The sequence below is a fragment of the Chiloscyllium plagiosum genome, unplaced genomic scaffold (assembly GCF_037043375.1).
Source record: "Chiloscyllium plagiosum isolate Xiang-an unplaced genomic scaffold, Cpla_swu_hap1 HiC_scaffold_2, whole genome shotgun sequence".
In the NCBI taxonomy this organism is placed as follows: Eukaryota; Metazoa; Chordata; class Chondrichthyes; order Orectolobiformes; family Hemiscylliidae; genus Chiloscyllium; species Chiloscyllium plagiosum.
Window position 1 is genome coordinate 37,831,274 of NW_028270140.1, and position 17,250 is coordinate 37,848,523.

The 17,250-nt window shown below is 41.2% G+C and overlaps 1 protein-coding gene and 1 long non-coding RNA gene across 2 annotated transcripts in view; one reads left to right on the forward strand and one right to left on the reverse strand.

Moving 5' to 3' along the window:
• The window catches only part of grin3a (glutamate receptor, ionotropic, N-methyl-D-aspartate 3A), a 144,620-nt gene that overhangs the window by 55,354 nt on the left and 72,016 nt on the right, over window positions 1-17,250 (reverse strand). The window contains exon 3 of the mRNA XM_043715600.2: window positions 10,934-11,981. Coding sequence (XP_043571535.2) covers window positions 10,934-11,981 — 1,048 coding nt within the window. The remainder of the gene's footprint in view (window positions 1-10,933; window positions 11,982-17,250) is intronic.
• The window catches only part of LOC148151863 (uncharacterized), a 120,781-nt gene continuing 111,985 nt past the window's right edge, over window positions 8,455-17,250 (forward strand). The window contains exons 1-2 of the long non-coding RNA XR_015760110.1: window positions 8,455-8,535; window positions 8,661-8,727. This is a non-coding gene — a long non-coding RNA (uncharacterized LOC148151863). The remainder of the gene's footprint in view (window positions 8,536-8,660; window positions 8,728-17,250) is intronic.

Sequence of the window (17,250 nt, forward strand, 5' to 3'; positions counted from 1 at the left end):
CTTACATTTGTTTGTAAAATGTTTTAAGATGCTCCTCTCAACAGTAGTTAGGTCATAAAAAATGAAAACTTTCTTGTTGTTATGCCCCTGATATGAAACTACTAAATTTTTTTTGTGAAACGTGAATGCACAGATTTGTAATCAAGGCATTGAGTCCTGTTTCATATGGATCATAACAGCAGCCAGTGTTTAGTATTCTAAAACTTCACTCCAAATCATTACTGGATTTAATTTAGGCAGCTTTTTCATTGGGTGGCACTCACTACTTTTGAGGTAGAAAACTGCAGGTTCAAGTCCCACTGTCTGGCTTGAGCCCATAAATAGAGGCCGATCCTTTACTGACTACAGAGATTTCGACTCACAGACACTGATTTGCAGAACTCCTTGTTTTTATGATTGTGGATCAAGTGGGATAAAAACCAATCTGTGCAAGTTTTATTTTCTGAGTAGCTCTGTTTAACTTGTTCTGGATGACAATGGCAGGATTTGAGGAGATCCCAAATACATGATGAGGTTTTTGTTAATGCATAGCTCATGCTTTCAGACTGACAGCCACGTCATTTGTTTGTGAGCTTGCCGTACGCAAATTAGGTGTACTGTACATCTCATGTACAACAGTGACAAGGCAGTACTTAACTGGCTGTAAAGGGCTTGAGTCATCATTCAAGCTTTCCTTTACATGCTAATCACCACAATTCTTCCACTGACTTGAGGTCCATATTATCATAAATCTCCAAGTACGGACGTTTCCTTTTAAATTAATGTTTTAACTGTATTCATTTAATTGGTGATTTAATTGGAATATAATTTGTACTGATGATCTCCAGTTTCAGACTGGACCATACAGTCAAACATTTAAGCCCGCACTCTAGATTAAATTTCTGATGTTAGACTCCACCTCGCTGGCTCAGACTACCTTAATTTCTTTCAGACAATGGCCCTTCGATTAGCATGAGGAAGAACATCCACCCAGCTCCAGGAGGATGAACCGTACACCAGCAATGCCAGCAGCAGGGTTGGTTGTAATCAGTCCTCCAGGTAAGCCAAGGGGCTGGCATCCAGTGCTGCCCCAGACATCCAGGTAAATCTGTGATCTCAACAGGGCCTGGTGAGGTGGGGTGGGGAGACGTTGCCACAGGCAGGGGGAGGAAGGGTGCATGTGGGGCAAATAGAACTGTGGGACTGAGGGGTCTCCAGATTGACACCAGAGGATGAGGAAGGAGGCAAAACCTTGTTTCACTGATTAAAACTCGTAGGTTACACATTGCATACAGACCTTTCCCACTGCCCAATTCATCAGAGAGGTGGCGGGATGCATCCTTTAATTTGACATCATTGCCCTCAAGGCCCTGAATTGGGAGCCAGTCTAATCAAAGCTTCCCCTGACACCCTATAATTTATGGAGGGGGTACAAGCTAGGGGTACTTGTCTGGGTCTACTGTATGGGGCGAACTACCTGCCTTCCTTGCTGCAGGCAGCCCATCAAATTCAGCCCTATGTTTACCCTGTCAAATCCCTTCGCAATTTCGAAGATTTCCATCAGGTCACCCCTCTCGTCCTTACTTTCTATTGTAAGGTGGAGGCGCTTTTCAAAACATTTGGATAGTTATGTTTTTTTTTATGTTTGAGATGGGGGAAATGTTGACTGATTTGATTAGATTAGATTAGATTAGATTACTTACAGTGTGGAAACAGGCCCTTCGGCCCAACAAGTCCACACCGCCCCGCCGAAGCGCAACCCACCCATACTCCTACATCTACCCCTTACCTAACACTACGGGCAATTTAGCATGGCCAATTCACCTGACCTGCACATCTTTGGACTGTGGGAGGAAACCGGAGCACCCGGAGGAAACGCACGCAGACATGGGGAGAATGTGCAAACTCCACATAGTCAGTCGCCTGAGGCGGGAATTGAACCCGGGTCTCTGGCGCTGTGAGGCAGCAGTGCTAACGACTGTGCCACCGTGTCGCCCGACGGCACATTATGTGCACATTTGTTCAATTCTTTCAAAGAGAAGCTCCATAGGCTCCAGAGTTTCATTCAGGAGTCAGATATCTTATCCAATACTTTGGAAGCAATCAAATATGATAATGATAAAAATTTGAAATAGGAGCTGGAACATTTGCACTAATTCAAGCTGAATACTGTGGATGCTGGAAATCTATAGTTTAGGGCAAAAATGATGCAAGACCTCATCATTCATGTGGGACCATTTGACCTGAAAACTCTGAATTCTCCAAAGATTTTCCAGCAATTTCTTTGTTTACTGTTATCATGGCGGTGGATCTTTAAAGAGGTTACCTTGGATCGTGTACGAGAGAGACGTCTGAGTCTCGACCTGTTGGTGTGATTACCTTTCTATTTACCATACAGCTAATTATTTGCTCTTGAAATACCACCATAGAGGATGATATCCATCACCAAGTTACCCTTTATTTACAAATGAACAGTTCTTGACTCTAGTATTGCCTCATTCAGAGTCAACTACCAGTGTCTGCCTCTCTGACATTCCTCTTTTCATGTCAGCCAGAGGTCTCTGGGGCTGTTAAGTCATATTTTCAGGTCCAGCTGGCTGACTTGGTTCCAGTCACTTCAGTACTCTTAAGTTTAACACAAGGCTGTACACTGGATTCTCTCTGCAGAGTCTACTATCATATGGTGTTTTGTATGAGTGGGGGACTCAATTACTGGGGCTCACAAGTTCAAGATGAGAGGGGAAAAGTTTAAGGAAGATATGCGTGGAAAGTTCTCTAAGCAGAAGATAGTGGGTGCCAGAGGAGGTGGTAGAGGTGGGCACGATAGTGTCATTTAAGATGTATCTAGACAGATGCATGAATGGTCAGGGAGCAGAGGGATACAGATCCTGAGAAAATAGGTGACCGGTTTAGATAGAGGATCCGCAGAAGTGAGGCTTGGAGGGCTGAAGGGCCTCTTCCTGTGCTATAATTTTCTTTGTTCTTTGTATAACTACTAATGTAGGTTAGCTATTTACATATGAGTCTGGATCAGTGGTGCTGGAAGAGCACAGCAGTTCAGGCAGCATCCGAGGAGCTTCGAAATCGACATTTCGGGCAAAAGCCCATTCCTGATGAAGGGCTTTTGCCCGAAACGTCGATTTCGAAGCTCCTCGGATGCTGCCTGAACTGCTGTGCTCTTCCAGCACCACTGATCCAGGATATGGTTTCCAGCATCTGCAGTCATTGTTTTTACCTCATTTACATATGAGTGTTAACCATTTACTCTGCATAAACATTTCGGGCTGATTGGATTTTCATCAGAACTAACAAAAAATTGAATTTTTAATTTGGAAGAACCAGTGAGAAGGCCTGTGATAGAACGGAGGCCAGGAAGGTTTAAACAGCAAAAGACTTCATGCTATAACAGCCAAAGCAAGCGGTAATAGATGTCATGAAGAAATAAAGGCTGTATCCGAATGAGGCGTGAAATGGTACATAAACCATCTGAATGCAACATGATGCGATAAAGAGAAAACAAGACAAAGATTAACTTAGTGAAACAACAAAATGGGAATAAGTACAGAAACCAGGATAGAGGCAGAGGATGGAATCTAACTTGTTGAACATAACGTTCAGTCCAGAAGGCCGTGTAGTGTCAAATGCAATGATGTGGTATTATCTCTCTGCTTGTATTCCGTATAACCGGAATACTATTAGGTTAAAAACACAAGGGGCAGCATGGATATAAGGTAGAAATTTGAAATGACAAGCAACCATAAGCTCAGGATCATACTTGCAGACTGAATGAGATATTTCTACAAAGTATTAACCAGTCTGTTTCATCTTCTTCAGGTTAAGAAGTGCACATTGAGCAGGAAATACAGCTAAACTGAAACAAATGGAGGTAAATCTTGTGTTTTTTTTAAACTTAAAAACCTAGTTTTTACTTGGCCCCACTGGAGTGGGGGGGGGGGGGGAAATCTGTTTCCTTGCTTTTTGGTGATTGACTTGCAGGACTGACCACAGCCCAATTGCAATCAGACTGGAATTGTCAGTCAGAGTGGAGATATCATTCTGGGATGGTCCAATGGGAGAGGGGTCACTTTTACCTGCATTGTGATAAAGTGAGGGGTTGATGGAAGTGGATGGAAGAACATTTGGCGGTGACTGAGTAGCAGGTGAGGAGGCCCCAGTAAGGAAGTAGAAAACACTGAAAGCAAGAAGGGTTAGTAGTCCTCAAGGTTGGGATGGGTGGACACGATGCATGTAATAATGAAAATTGTAATCAATCAGCCTTGGTGGAATAAATGTGCAGTGGCAGAGTTCAATTGAGCTGTGTTCTTTGACGATAAGCTGGCAGGATAAGCTCGCAATTCTCGTGAAGTGCAGAGCATCATTCACATTTTGCCTTTTTAGCCTAGGACACACCTGTGACCCAAGTCGCTGTTGGTGTCTACTGGTTATATCTGGTGGTGTTGACTCCAATAGTGGCCAAAGGGAAAAGGATTTCACTCCCCTCCGCCATCCTGTCCACTAGCATCTTCAGGACTTGGTGTGCAAAAAGGGGAGGGAACTTTATGTTCTGGGTCATGTTCTAGAATCGGAGTCCCTACACTGTGGAAGTAGCCATTTGGCCCATTGGGTCTGCACTGACCCAACAAAGAGTATTCCACCCAGATCCACCCTATCCTTGTAGCCCTGCATTTCCAATGGCTAATCCATCTAACCTATGCATCCCTGGACACTATGGGCAATTTAGCATGGCCAATTCACCTGACCTGAACATCTTTGGATTGTGCTTCGGTTTCCTCCCATTCAGAGGAAACCCACGCAGACAAGGGGAGAATGTCTATGTGGAGTTTGCACAGTCACCCGAGGCTAGAATCTAATCTGGGTCCCTGGCGCTGCGAGGCAGCAGTGCTAACCATAGTGCCACTCAAAAGTGATATGCATCTCTGGACTACCTCCTGTACTGTATCTTGTCTTTAATAAGGGATCTAAAACTGTTCACAATATTCTAGTTGCATGTTGATTGGTGCCTTGTATAGTTTTAGCAAGCGCCCGAAACATCGATTCTCGTGGTCCTTGGATGCTGCCTGACCTGCTGCGCTTTTCCAGAAACACATTTTTCAGCTCTGATCTTCAGCATCAGCAGTCCTCACTTTTTCTCCTAGTTTTAGCAAGACCTTTCTCTGCTTGTCCACCATTTCCTTTGAAATAAAAGCCAATACTCTATTGCCTTATCTATTACCTACTAAATTTGGAAGGTAGCTTTTTGTGATTTTTACTGATAGTGTTTTAGATTTAAAATTTATTGAAAAATGTTCATCATTCATTTGAACTACAGAAGTTAGTTGCTTAATTCTGCCATAAAAATGGATGCTCCTGGTAAATTGCGGCAGCTGCGATCTTTTAGAATTTGCTAGCATAATCCAACATGCATCTGTAAATGAAGTCTATGCCAACTTCCTGCAACAAGATTTGCACAAGAGCAAGAAGAGCAAGCAGTCAGAAGTTTTACCCTCATGCTATTCCAGGACCTGCTCAAGACTGAACATAACAAATAGAAACAGGAGTAGACCATACAAACCCTCAAGCCTGTTTCATCTTTCAATATTGTAGCTGATCCTCTTCCTCAACTTATCCTTATCCTTGATTTGTTATGAGACCATAAAATCTGTATGTTCCAATCATGCTAAATGGAACAGAACTCAAACAGATCCAGTAACTCAAAACTGGGCATACATGAAGCACTGGGTGCCATTAGCAGCAGTGGGATGGTATTCAACCACAATTTGTAATCTCTTGATCTAGCATATACCCTGCTCTACCATTACAACCAGGCCAAGAGACCATTCCTCATTCAACATTAAGTGCAGGAGAGCTTGCCAGGCATCTGCAAATATGAGGTATCAACCTGGTGAAGCTGCAATGCAGGACTACTTGAGTGCCAAGCAGTGGAAACAGCTTGAGAGAGAGGGCCAAGTCATGGCACAATCAATGGATCAGATCTAATCTGTGCAGCCTGACTACTTCCAATCGTGAATTGAAGTGGACAAACAACTAACAGAAGGTGAGACTCCACGTCCATGATGATGGGGAAGCCCAAACAGAGGTGAAAAGTAGGTTTTTCATCTTTTTCTACTCCCTGAAGTCTCTTGCATTATAGCAGTGTTCAACCAATTCACTTCACTTCACAACATATCAAACAACAGCTGAAGGCACTGATTCTATAAAGGCTATGGACTCTGACAATATTCTGGCAATAGTACTGAAGACTTGTTCTCTGGAATTAGCCTTGCTGAGCTGTTCCAGCACACTGACATCTAGTCTCATTTGTGGAAAATTGACTAGGAATGACCCACGCACAAATACCAAGACAAATCCAACCTAGCCAATTACTTCTATCTATCTACTCTTTCATCCACGTAAGTGAAGAGATGATCAACAGTGCTATCAAATGGAATTTGCAAAAGAATAACCTGCTCAGTGATGGTCTGTTTGTGTTCTGCCAGGGCGACATGGCTCCTGACCTCTACAGTGATGATCCAAAAGAGCTGAACTCCAGAGGTGAGGTAAGAGTGACGATCATTGACATGAAGGCAGTATTTGAGTCAGTCGCATCAAGAAATCCTAGTAAACTGGAGTCAATACGGGAAGTTAGGGGTCACATCTGGCATAATGTAAGATGGTTATCATTACTGAAGATCAATTACAGAGGAACCTCGATTATCCAAAGTCCATGGGCAGGCAGGTTTTGATTCGGATAATTGTTTATTTGGTTAATTGATTTGACCTTAAACAAAGGAAGCCACGCTGTCCATAATTGTGTTAAAAATCATGTTAACAGAGTTTTTATTTCACTCAGTCGGTAGAATTTGTACAAACACTGGATATCACTTAAAAAAAAACATGACATTTTCCAAATCAGATCACCTTTTCTGTACCTGTACAGTAAAAATAATAAATTGAGGTGGAGGTTGGTTATTATTTCCGAAGAAAATATCCAGCCACTGTTGCTTGAGGTGCTGCTGTCTTTTTTTTTTCGCGAACAGTAACATTTGGCGAAGATGCATCAACTGAACAGCATCAGCTTCATCTTGTGCTTCAAAGTACTCCATGAAACATCGCGAACTGTTATGAGCTTCGTTAACAGGGACTGGAGGTGGTGTCTGTATCAGACTTTCCTTACTATCCACGCCATCCATACATTCCTGCTTTTCTTCTGTGACTACGTTGACTATTTGATCATCAGTGTCTCTGCTCCAATGCCGTTGTCACGGTTCACCCAAGCATCGATCTCAGCCTCTACAAAGTCTCCTAAACCCAGTTGTCTGCAGTTTTCGGTGATGTCAGTGGTTAGCCTTTGAAGAGTATACCCGTCCTGAACACTGGCATGGCTCCCAACACGCAAGCCATTGTACCAACACTCTGCAATTGTACCAACACTCTGCAATTGTTGATGGCTTAATGCAGTCCCAAGATTCAGCAATCATGAACAAAGCACCCTTGACTGTAAATGCCTTCATAATTTCCTGCAATTTCAGTCTCTAGCCTTCCACAGTGCTACCATCTACAGACTTCTGCTCTCCAAGAACGCTGAGCTGCCTAATGCCGGGACTATGTTTGAAGCGCTGTAACCAGCCGAATGACACGCTGCGATCAGACTCACCGGTGGGGAGTCTTTCATGGAAACTGGCAGCTTTTTCTCGTATCATCCCTTTTCATGCTGCTGTAAAAACCACAAAAATACAGCTTGGTCGAGTTGCTCATCCATTGCTGGCTTCATGGATTTTCTTTTTAGAGCATTTACCGTGTCACTTTGGCTGATGAATTTCTCAATCTTGCTTTCCCAATGTCTGACACTGTCGCAATTCCAATGTTGTACTCCTGTGAAATCTTTGATGCCTTTTCACCACGGTCCCCAGACGCTTTAAAGTCTCACTTTTCTGTTCAATTGTCACTGTGGTCCACTTTCTCTTCACAGACATGGTAAGTACATACAACAAACTCGATCAGTTACACCAGATACGAACTCAGAAAAAAGTCGGAGAGGAATGAAGACACCACTGATTTTGTCATGCATTTTAAATCCTTCAGCATATCAGTCATTTTTATGTGTTAAAATTCTTTCAACACCGCAATAATTGAATGACTAAGATTGTTGCACCAGTGTCATTAACACCTCTTTGCTGCAATGCTTGCACATCATCTTTAGTGCAAGTACCCCCTGTATTCCTCTATTAAACTAAATACATGACCGTTGCACCATTGTCGGTTACAATTATTTTAACACTGCTACAATTGCCTGACTGAGATTGTTGCACCAGTGTCATTAACACCCCTTTTATGCAATGTTTGCAGATCATCTTCAGTGCAGGTAACCCTCATTTACCCTGTACTGTTAACAAAAGGTGCAATGGTGACACTATTGATGGTAACACCACCTTGTTATAACTATTTCACAGGACCTTCAGATTCTGTTCGGATAATCCAATTTTCGGATAATTGATATTTGGATAATCGAGTTTCCTCTGTACTTCATCCCAAGATATCATTGTAGGAGTTTCTCAGGTTAGTGTCCTAAATCTAACTATCTTCAGATGCTTCATCAATAATCTTTCTCCATCACATGGCTAGCTTTAGAGATGCTTGATGATTTGTACATTGTTCAGCATCACTTTTTTGGGACTCCACAGATACTGAAACAGTTCCAAGCAATATGTAGAACAAACGGGACAACAACCAGACTTGGGCTGTCAAGCTGTAAGTAATATTTGCACCACATGAATGCTAGGCAATGACCAGTACCAGCAAGAGAAAATCTAACCAATGCTCCTTAGTGTTAATAGGCATTACCATTGCTCAATCCACCACTGTCAATATCCAGGTACTGGGATGAGATACCATTGACTAGATACTGAACTAAGTCAGCCATACTGAAGGGAGAGGATGGCCTGGTGGTGCAATTGCTAGACTACTAATACAAGGATTCAGGTAATGTTTTTGGGGCCCTGTTCAAATCCTGCCATGGAGATTTTAGAATTGGAAATCAATAAAATTTTGAGATGAAGAGTCTAATAATTACCATGAAATCATGGTTGATTGTCCAAAAAAAATTGTTTCATTAATGTTCTTTTAGGGAAGGAAACTGCTATGTTAACCTGGTCTGGCCTACATATGACTCCAGCTGAAAATGTGTTGCTGGAAAAGCGCAGCAGGTCAGGCAGCATCCAAGGAACAGGAGAATCGACGTTTCGGGCATAAGCCCTTCTCCTGAAGAAGGGCTTATGCCCGAAACGTCGATTCTCCTGTTCCTTGGATACTGCCTGACCTGCTGCGCTTTTCCAGCAACACATTTTCAGCTCTGATCTCCAGCATCTGCAGCCCTCACTTTCTCCTCCTACATATGACTCCAGGCCCACAATGATATGGTTGACTCTTAATTGCACAAGGGGCAGATAAGGATGGGCAATAAATGTTGACCTGGCCAGCAATACCAACATTCTATGAATGAATGAATAAAAACTGCTTGAGTACCATCCTATCTACCGAGCTCAACATTCACTCCCTTCACCACCGAGACAAAGTGGCATCAATGCATACCATCTGCAAGATATATTGGAGCAACATACCAAGGTTTTTCTGACAGCACCTTCCACACCCATGACCTCCACCATCAAGAATGATGAGCAGCAGATGCAAGGCAACACCACCTGAGAGTTCCCTTCACAGCCACTCACACCCTGACTTGGAACTATAATCACCGTTCTTTTACTGCTGCTGGTCAAAATCCTGAAACCCCATTCATTATAGTATTCTGATCAACACTGTATTGTAAGTTCTGCAGGAACTTAAGAAGGCAGCTTGCCACCAACATCCTCAAAGCGATAAATACTGCCACATGAATGAATAAAAACAAACTTAATGTTCTGGGATTAACAATCCAAAGATTTCTTATTGTCTGAGTGAAGAAACTAATCTTTATCTCAGTCCTACACCACTTATCTTAAGACTATACACCAGTGTTCCAGGTTTTTCAGGTAGGACAAAGAACCTCTCAATATCAGCTTTGTGTGAGCCTCTTCAAAATCTTGATGACTTTTCATTCTACCAAACTTCAGAGTGTTGTCTTAATTTACTCAGTCTCCCACAACAGGGCAGCCCTCCCATGCCAGGGATCAATCTTGACGAAAGATCCAATAATACCTCAATTTTAAAATTCTCAGCAGTTTTCAATCCCTTATGTCCATACTGCCACGATTAGCCTCTACTTCTCCTCCGACCACAGTTGTCTCCTGCCTCGGGTTTCCCTTGTGGCCCCTGCTCTGGTTATGAATTTGAACAGTGCTCGGCATGAAATTATGGTAAGTTCAGCGAGGTCCCTGTCTCAAAGCTTACAACAATCTTTAGTTGAATTTGGCTTTCCCCATGCACAGAAATCTTAAAGCTACTGCTCGGAAGGAAACAAATTACCAAATAAGGCCAAAACCCAAAGTCAGAACTACAGAAGAGTTGAGAAATAAATTCCATAGGTGGGATGTCTCCTAAAGAGAATTTCTGCTGCATTTGAATGGAAAAAAATGTGATTATGAACTGTTGTTAGCATAACATTTCATTATCTAGTCTCCAGGCATTTCAAATAGACATTCTAAGTGCAGTATTATTTTTATTTGAGCAGTAGTGCCTATTTCAATTTATGCGACAGGTAAATGTATGGACTTTCTGTTACATTTTTGGACACAGTAAAACACACTGTGAAACCTTCAGTATAAAGAACGGATTTTGAGCTGACATTTTAATTAAAGTTTTCCTCTCACTTGCATAAATAAGAAAGCATGTAGAGCTCTGGGAACAAATAAGATCTGAAACCATAGTGATTCATGACAATGGCATACATGGCGCAATGTAAATCAGTACAGATTATCCTTGCTTTTGTATCCAAACTTAATGGAATAGCAGCACTTCTTACCTTAGGATCATGAATTCCTGAAAGCTCCTCATAGGTTTTCTCCCCTACCATTACCGCAGCTAGATTAGCAGTGTATGTGGATAGACAGAATAAACAGAATATAGCCCACAGGTTCATTAGGAACCGTCCTGTCCAACACTTGGGGGTTTTTATGGCAGCTGTCCGACCAAACAAAATGGCATAGCAGACATTGAGGGCTGAAGAGAAGGAGAAGACCTTCTTCCTGTTTCTCCCCTTGGGAGTCATCCCAAAAGGACTCTTCCATTCATACAGAGTTAGAAATAATGCTGTTACATGAAGAGCCACAAAGATCCCCACCCACATTGACCAATGCAGTGGCCACATGAAAGCTCCGATGGGGGCTGTCGTGTCTCTAGTCCGCACCAGGATGCCTAGGCTGGTGGAGAAGAAAGGGCTGGTGAAATCAATCACTTTGCTTCTTGCTGAGTTGATGCTGAAAGATGTGACGGCTAAGTGCGCTGCACGACTGAGCAAATCACCGACCAGCCCTGTCCAGCGACCATTTTTCCAGCCACCATACTTCCCATCGCCAACTATGTACAGGTCAAAATCAAAACTCATGTCATCTGCTAGCTTTTCGAGGAGATCGATACAATAGCCATAGCAGCACTTCTTGTATTCCATTGGCACAGAATCATTCCCTGACTTTAGGTTCTCAAAGAGGCTCTCGATGATGGTAGTATCATTTGTAAGAGCATCCAAGCACAACTGACCAGCAGGGCAATGGCCATCTGCATCTACGTTGCGAGTGAATACAAAGGGATGTTCAATAAGGGTAACTACTCTTAAATGCAGCCGGGTCGAGTGGCTGCCACCACTGTTTGGTTTCTGCACCTTGTTGGGCCAAATCCCATGGTCCATGACAATTTTACTCTCGTGCCATCTCCCAAGACGTGTCCACATAGGCTTCCCAACAGGGTCAAGCTGTAGGCTCCAGATGTAGTAATGGCTGTCTGAAGTGATAACAGATGGATCTGTTACTTTAATATAACCTGAGACGCCATCGAAGCTTGTGTTTGCTAAAAATCTGAGGGAAAGAAGGGAAAAAAATGTTTGGTTTTAATTCTATTATTCAAGAGTCACCCAGCAAAATTTCATGGACCTTGACGTAAATGTAAATTGAATATACCTCACTTGCCATCAATACTGAGGAAATACTTTCAACAATTTCTAGTTCAGTCATTTATGAAAAGGGACCAACCCAGGGAGGAGTATGAAAAATCTGTTATGACAGATTATTAGTTTCCTTGAAGGAATGCAACACCTCAAGTATACTGAGCAATTCTTTTCTTCGTGAAGCGGTCCAACAATTATACTTATTCATTATTTAGGACAAAAATGGTGCAGGATTGGGATGTGGGGAGTGGAATTAAGGCAAAGCACAACTACCAATTTGCTTCTCATTCTCCTTGCCATCCTCCATCACGCTGAACTCATTGTATTTGTCCTTGCTTCATTCTCTAATCTCGCTGCCTGCTATAGTCAGTTCAATGGTGTCAATATTATGCATTGAATTCACTCAAGCCTTCAGAGAGACAAAGCAAAGGAACACTGTTGGAATGCAGAATTAACCCATGCTCCATAGTGCAAATGAAAGTGCTGTTCTAGTGTTACGATCTGACTATAATTAATGGCATTGTTTTAAGTAGACTGTCTTGGGTCACAGTGTAATTGCTGTATTGCCTCGTAATTGTCTCATTGCTTCCGTATACTTTGCAACAACTGGAATGAATCTGTACTGAATTCAGTCAATGTGAACTGACAATGACATCCAGGTACACCAAAAGATGCAGGATATGCAGATCGTGAACTGGAAGCAAACAAACAATCTGTCAGGGCTTAAGGTGGTTGCTCATGCTGGGTGAAGGTGAAAAGGCCTTAGAGGGGTTGAGGAGCTGATTGCTATGTTTAAATTTTCCACAGATCAAAGACTTGTGTGATATGGAGAGATTGGAGAGGCTTGCAATGTTCTTAAGAGTCATAGAGTTATACAGCATGAAAATAAGACCCTTCAATCCAATCTGTTCATGCTGACCAGATATTCAAAACTAATCTAGTCCCATTTGCCAGCATTTGGCTTATATACCTCTTAAATCCTTCCTATTCATGTACCCATCCAGATGCCTTTTAATTATAGTTCTACCCACCTCCAGCACCACCTCCATACACTCACCATTCTCTGTATTAATAAGTTGCCCCGCAGGTCTCTTTGAAATCTTTCCCCTCTCATCTTAAACCTATGCCCTCTAATTCTGGACTCCCCCACCCGAGGAAAAATACTTTGGCTATTTACCCTATTCGTGCCACTCATTATTTTATAAACCTCTAAGGTCACCGTTTAATTTCATACACTTCAAGGAAACAAGCCTCTCCCGATAGCTGAAACCTTCCAAGCCCGGTAATATCTTTGTAAATCTTTTCTGAACCATCTCAAGTTTAACAACATTCTTCCTATAGCAGGGAGACCAGAATTGTATGCAATATTCTAAAAGTGGCCATGACAATTTTCCTCTCGTGCCATGTCCCAAGATGTGTCCGCCTAGGCTTTCCAACAGGGTTAAGCATCCCAATGAAGGCAAACATGCCAAACTTCATCTTCCCCACCCTATCTACCTACGACTCCACTTTCAAAGAACTATATATCTGCACCCCTACGTCTCTTTGTTGGACAACACTCCCTAGGGCTTTACCATTAAGTGTATAAGTCCTGCTTGTTTACCTTTCCAAAATGGAACACCTCACATTTATCTAAATTAAATGCCATCTGCCACTACTTGGCCCATTGGCCCATCTAGTCAAGGCCCCATTGTATTCTGAGATAAACTTCTTCAATGTCCAATACACCACCAATTTTGGTATCATCTACAAACTTACAAATCATGCCTCCTATATTCACATCTAAATCATTTATATAAATGACAAAAAGCAGTGGACTCAGCACTGATCTTTATGGCACTTTGCGCATCACAAGTCTCCAGTCCAATAAATAACTCTCTATCGCTGCCTTCTGTTTCCTACCTTCAAGCCAATTTTGCATCCAATTGGCTAGCTCAATCTGGATCCATGTGATCTAACCTTACTAAGCAGTCTACCATGTGGAATATTGTTGATTGCCTTACTGAAGTTCACATAGATAACGTCTACTGCTCTGTTTTCATTTGTCTTCATGATCACCTCTGCAAAAAAAAAACTCAATCAAGTTAGTGAGACTCCAATTTCCCATGCACAATGCTATGTTGACTGTTCCAATTTAGTCCTTGCCTTTGCTAATGCATGTTAATTCTGTCCCTTAGATTTCCCCTCAAAAATTTCTCCCGAGAGTGATTGAAGCTAAAAGGAGACTTGAGAGAGGTGTTTTAAATCATGAATGGTTTTAAGAAAGGAAATAAGGAGAATCCATTCCCACTGCCAGAAGAGTCTGTATCCAGAAGAGACCAATTTGAAGTGTTTAATTTTGCCAATCACGAGCAACATGAGGATTTTTGTCCCCCCACCCAAGCAAGCTGTTGTGACTTAGAATGGACTGTTTGAAAGGCTGGTAGAAACTGACTCAATAGGAATATTCAATAAAGAATTGGATAAGTAATTGAAGAAGAACAATGGCATTTTGTAGGTGACAGCAGATTAAGGGCTTTATTGGCCTTTTTAATGGCTTAAAGGTAGGCGATAGCCGAGTGATACTATTGCTAGCCTATTAATCCATAATGCACTAAGGACCCAGGTTCAAATCCCACCATGGCAGATGATGGAATTTGAATTCAATAAAAAAAATCTGGATCCAAGAGTTTAATGATAGCCATGAATCCATTGCTGACTGCTGGGGAAAAAACCCACCAGGTTCACTAATGTCCTTTAGGGAAGGAAACTGCTTTCATATGTATGACTCCAGACTCACGGCAATGTGGTTGACTCTTAAACTGCCCTCTGGCAATTAGTGATTGGCAAAAAATGTTGGCCTCTCAGCAATGCCCACATCCCACGGATGAATAAAAAGAAGTGGACAATTTTCACAACGATGTAGCACAAGCATGATGGGTCAAATGGACTCCTTCTGTGTGGTATAAATCAATGATGCAGAAAAAATACGCTTTTCATTTTATGATCTCAATATAAATAATGTCACTGATTTGAATAGATTATTCACAGTATAACTTTACAATACACATCCCAATAATAGTGAGATATGGGTTGGGTAAGGAGAGTCCAAGTGCACTAAAAATAGAATAATAGCAGGTCAAACTCAGAGAAACAGAAATGCAGGAGTCTGAGAAACAGAAGTTCCTGTACTAAAGTGCAGACACTAAAAAGACAGCGAAGACAAAAATCCTGCAAAATGTTGCAATGTTAGGAAGTCTACTGTTGAAAGTGGATGTTTCATGAATTCTCAATATCAATTAATATCACTATTGTTTTGTTATATTCCCCTCACAGCTGTAATTAAATTGCAAATGTTTCACTTGTTTATCATATGCCAGCTTTTATGAGCATAACCTGCCAATTAAAGGCAAGGATCATCTTTCTCTCCTTTTAAACAAGCACATTCTTTGTTGCTGTCCTTTTATGCTGGTGAAGGCAATTCTGTGTTAAATACAGCACTCCTTTTCAGGGAATAGTAGTAACTACTCATATCTTGTGTAATATTTTTTAGTCTTGTTTTCAGTTATGGACTTTTGAACAACAGTCAGGACAATGTTGAGGAACTTACTGTCAACCAATACTTCTGAGTAGCTCAAATTTCTTACAAGCATCACAACACTACTTTGTTTCCTTTTTAATGGTGTTTAATTAAAATTGCAACTTGCTTATGCAAAACAAGTCAGAAATAGATTAATTATCTCTTTTAAAAATGTTTGAAAATCTTTATCTTCCAAAGCTTGCAAAAATTAAGCCAAATTAGCCTATTCCCTTGACAATTCTCAAATTTTCCTTATTATATATAATATTTTAAAATATTTTGAATAATAAAAAATTTTGCAAAGTTCTTCACACAACATTGAGTTTAGGAACGAATGTTATGTGGCCAATACTAGGAATATCCTGCTAAATTCTCCATAAATGCTTACTCTCAAAAGGAGGAAACCTACTTATGTTCGCTTCTAAGTAATTTAAATTTCACTGTCCAAATGTAAGTGGAGGAAATTTAAGGAATACGTATTTCACAACAATATTATTAAAAATGTTTGACTTTTTATGATAAGTAATGCACCTGTTAAGGTAATTGCTTGAAGGTCTTTTAAGTTTAATGTTTAATTTTGTCCAGCACTGAGTCTGAATTAAAGTGAACCATGCAGTCTTCGTATTTGCACGTATACTTTATCCCTCTGGGTGGATTAGAATTGATCAATTAACTGCATTATTGGAATATTTTCCATCCCTCCTGCTGCTTTATGTTCAACAACAATTAAGTTTGAAAAATGAGAAAACAGATTTCAGAAGTATACTAAGTTGAATTATACTGAGCTTTACTTAAAACAAAGATGCTGAATTTGTATTAATAGGAAGAAATGGACAGTGCTTAGATTAAGACTTGTAAGGTAATGGTTCTGAAGCAGCGAATGTTCACATTAAATTAGAACTGCACATTCTATTGATGTCACTCAGAATCTGTAGGTGGAGACCAGGAGATCCAATCTAGGTTTCTAGAGAGAGCAGGCAAATCTGTACTAGCTCCCTGAGATTTGATTTAATTATGCTGGCCTAAATGTAGTTCTAATCATTGCTAAATGCAGTAAACTTTCTTGTTAGCCAAGAATGTTGCCTCTTCTGTAGATATTACACAATCATGTGTCCTCTACCACTACTCGTGAGACAAGCACCAGATAGTGGCACTGAATTACCTACCTTTGATGACCCAGAATCTCCGAATTGTTATTATGCAGAACAAGGTCATTTGACCCAGTTCTCTGAGCACTGTCACTTAGTGCCCTTCCCCTGCCTTTTGCCTGCTATCTTGCACATTGTTTTTATTTAAATAATCATACAATGCCTTCCTGAATGCTTCAATCAAACCTACCTCATTACACTTCCAGGTTACTCATACAGTTATCTGGCACAGAAACAGACCCTTCAGTCCAACCAGTCCACAATAGCCATAATCCCAAACTAAACTAGTCCCACCTCCCTGTACTTGTCCTATATCCCTCCAAACATTTCTTATTCATGTACTTATCTAAATATTGTTTAAATATTGTTACTGTACCTGCATCCATCACATCCTCTGGAAGTTCATACCATACACGAACCTGTGTAAAGTTTAGTGAATTGGTCACACAGCAGGTTAGAATTGCTGAGGGAGA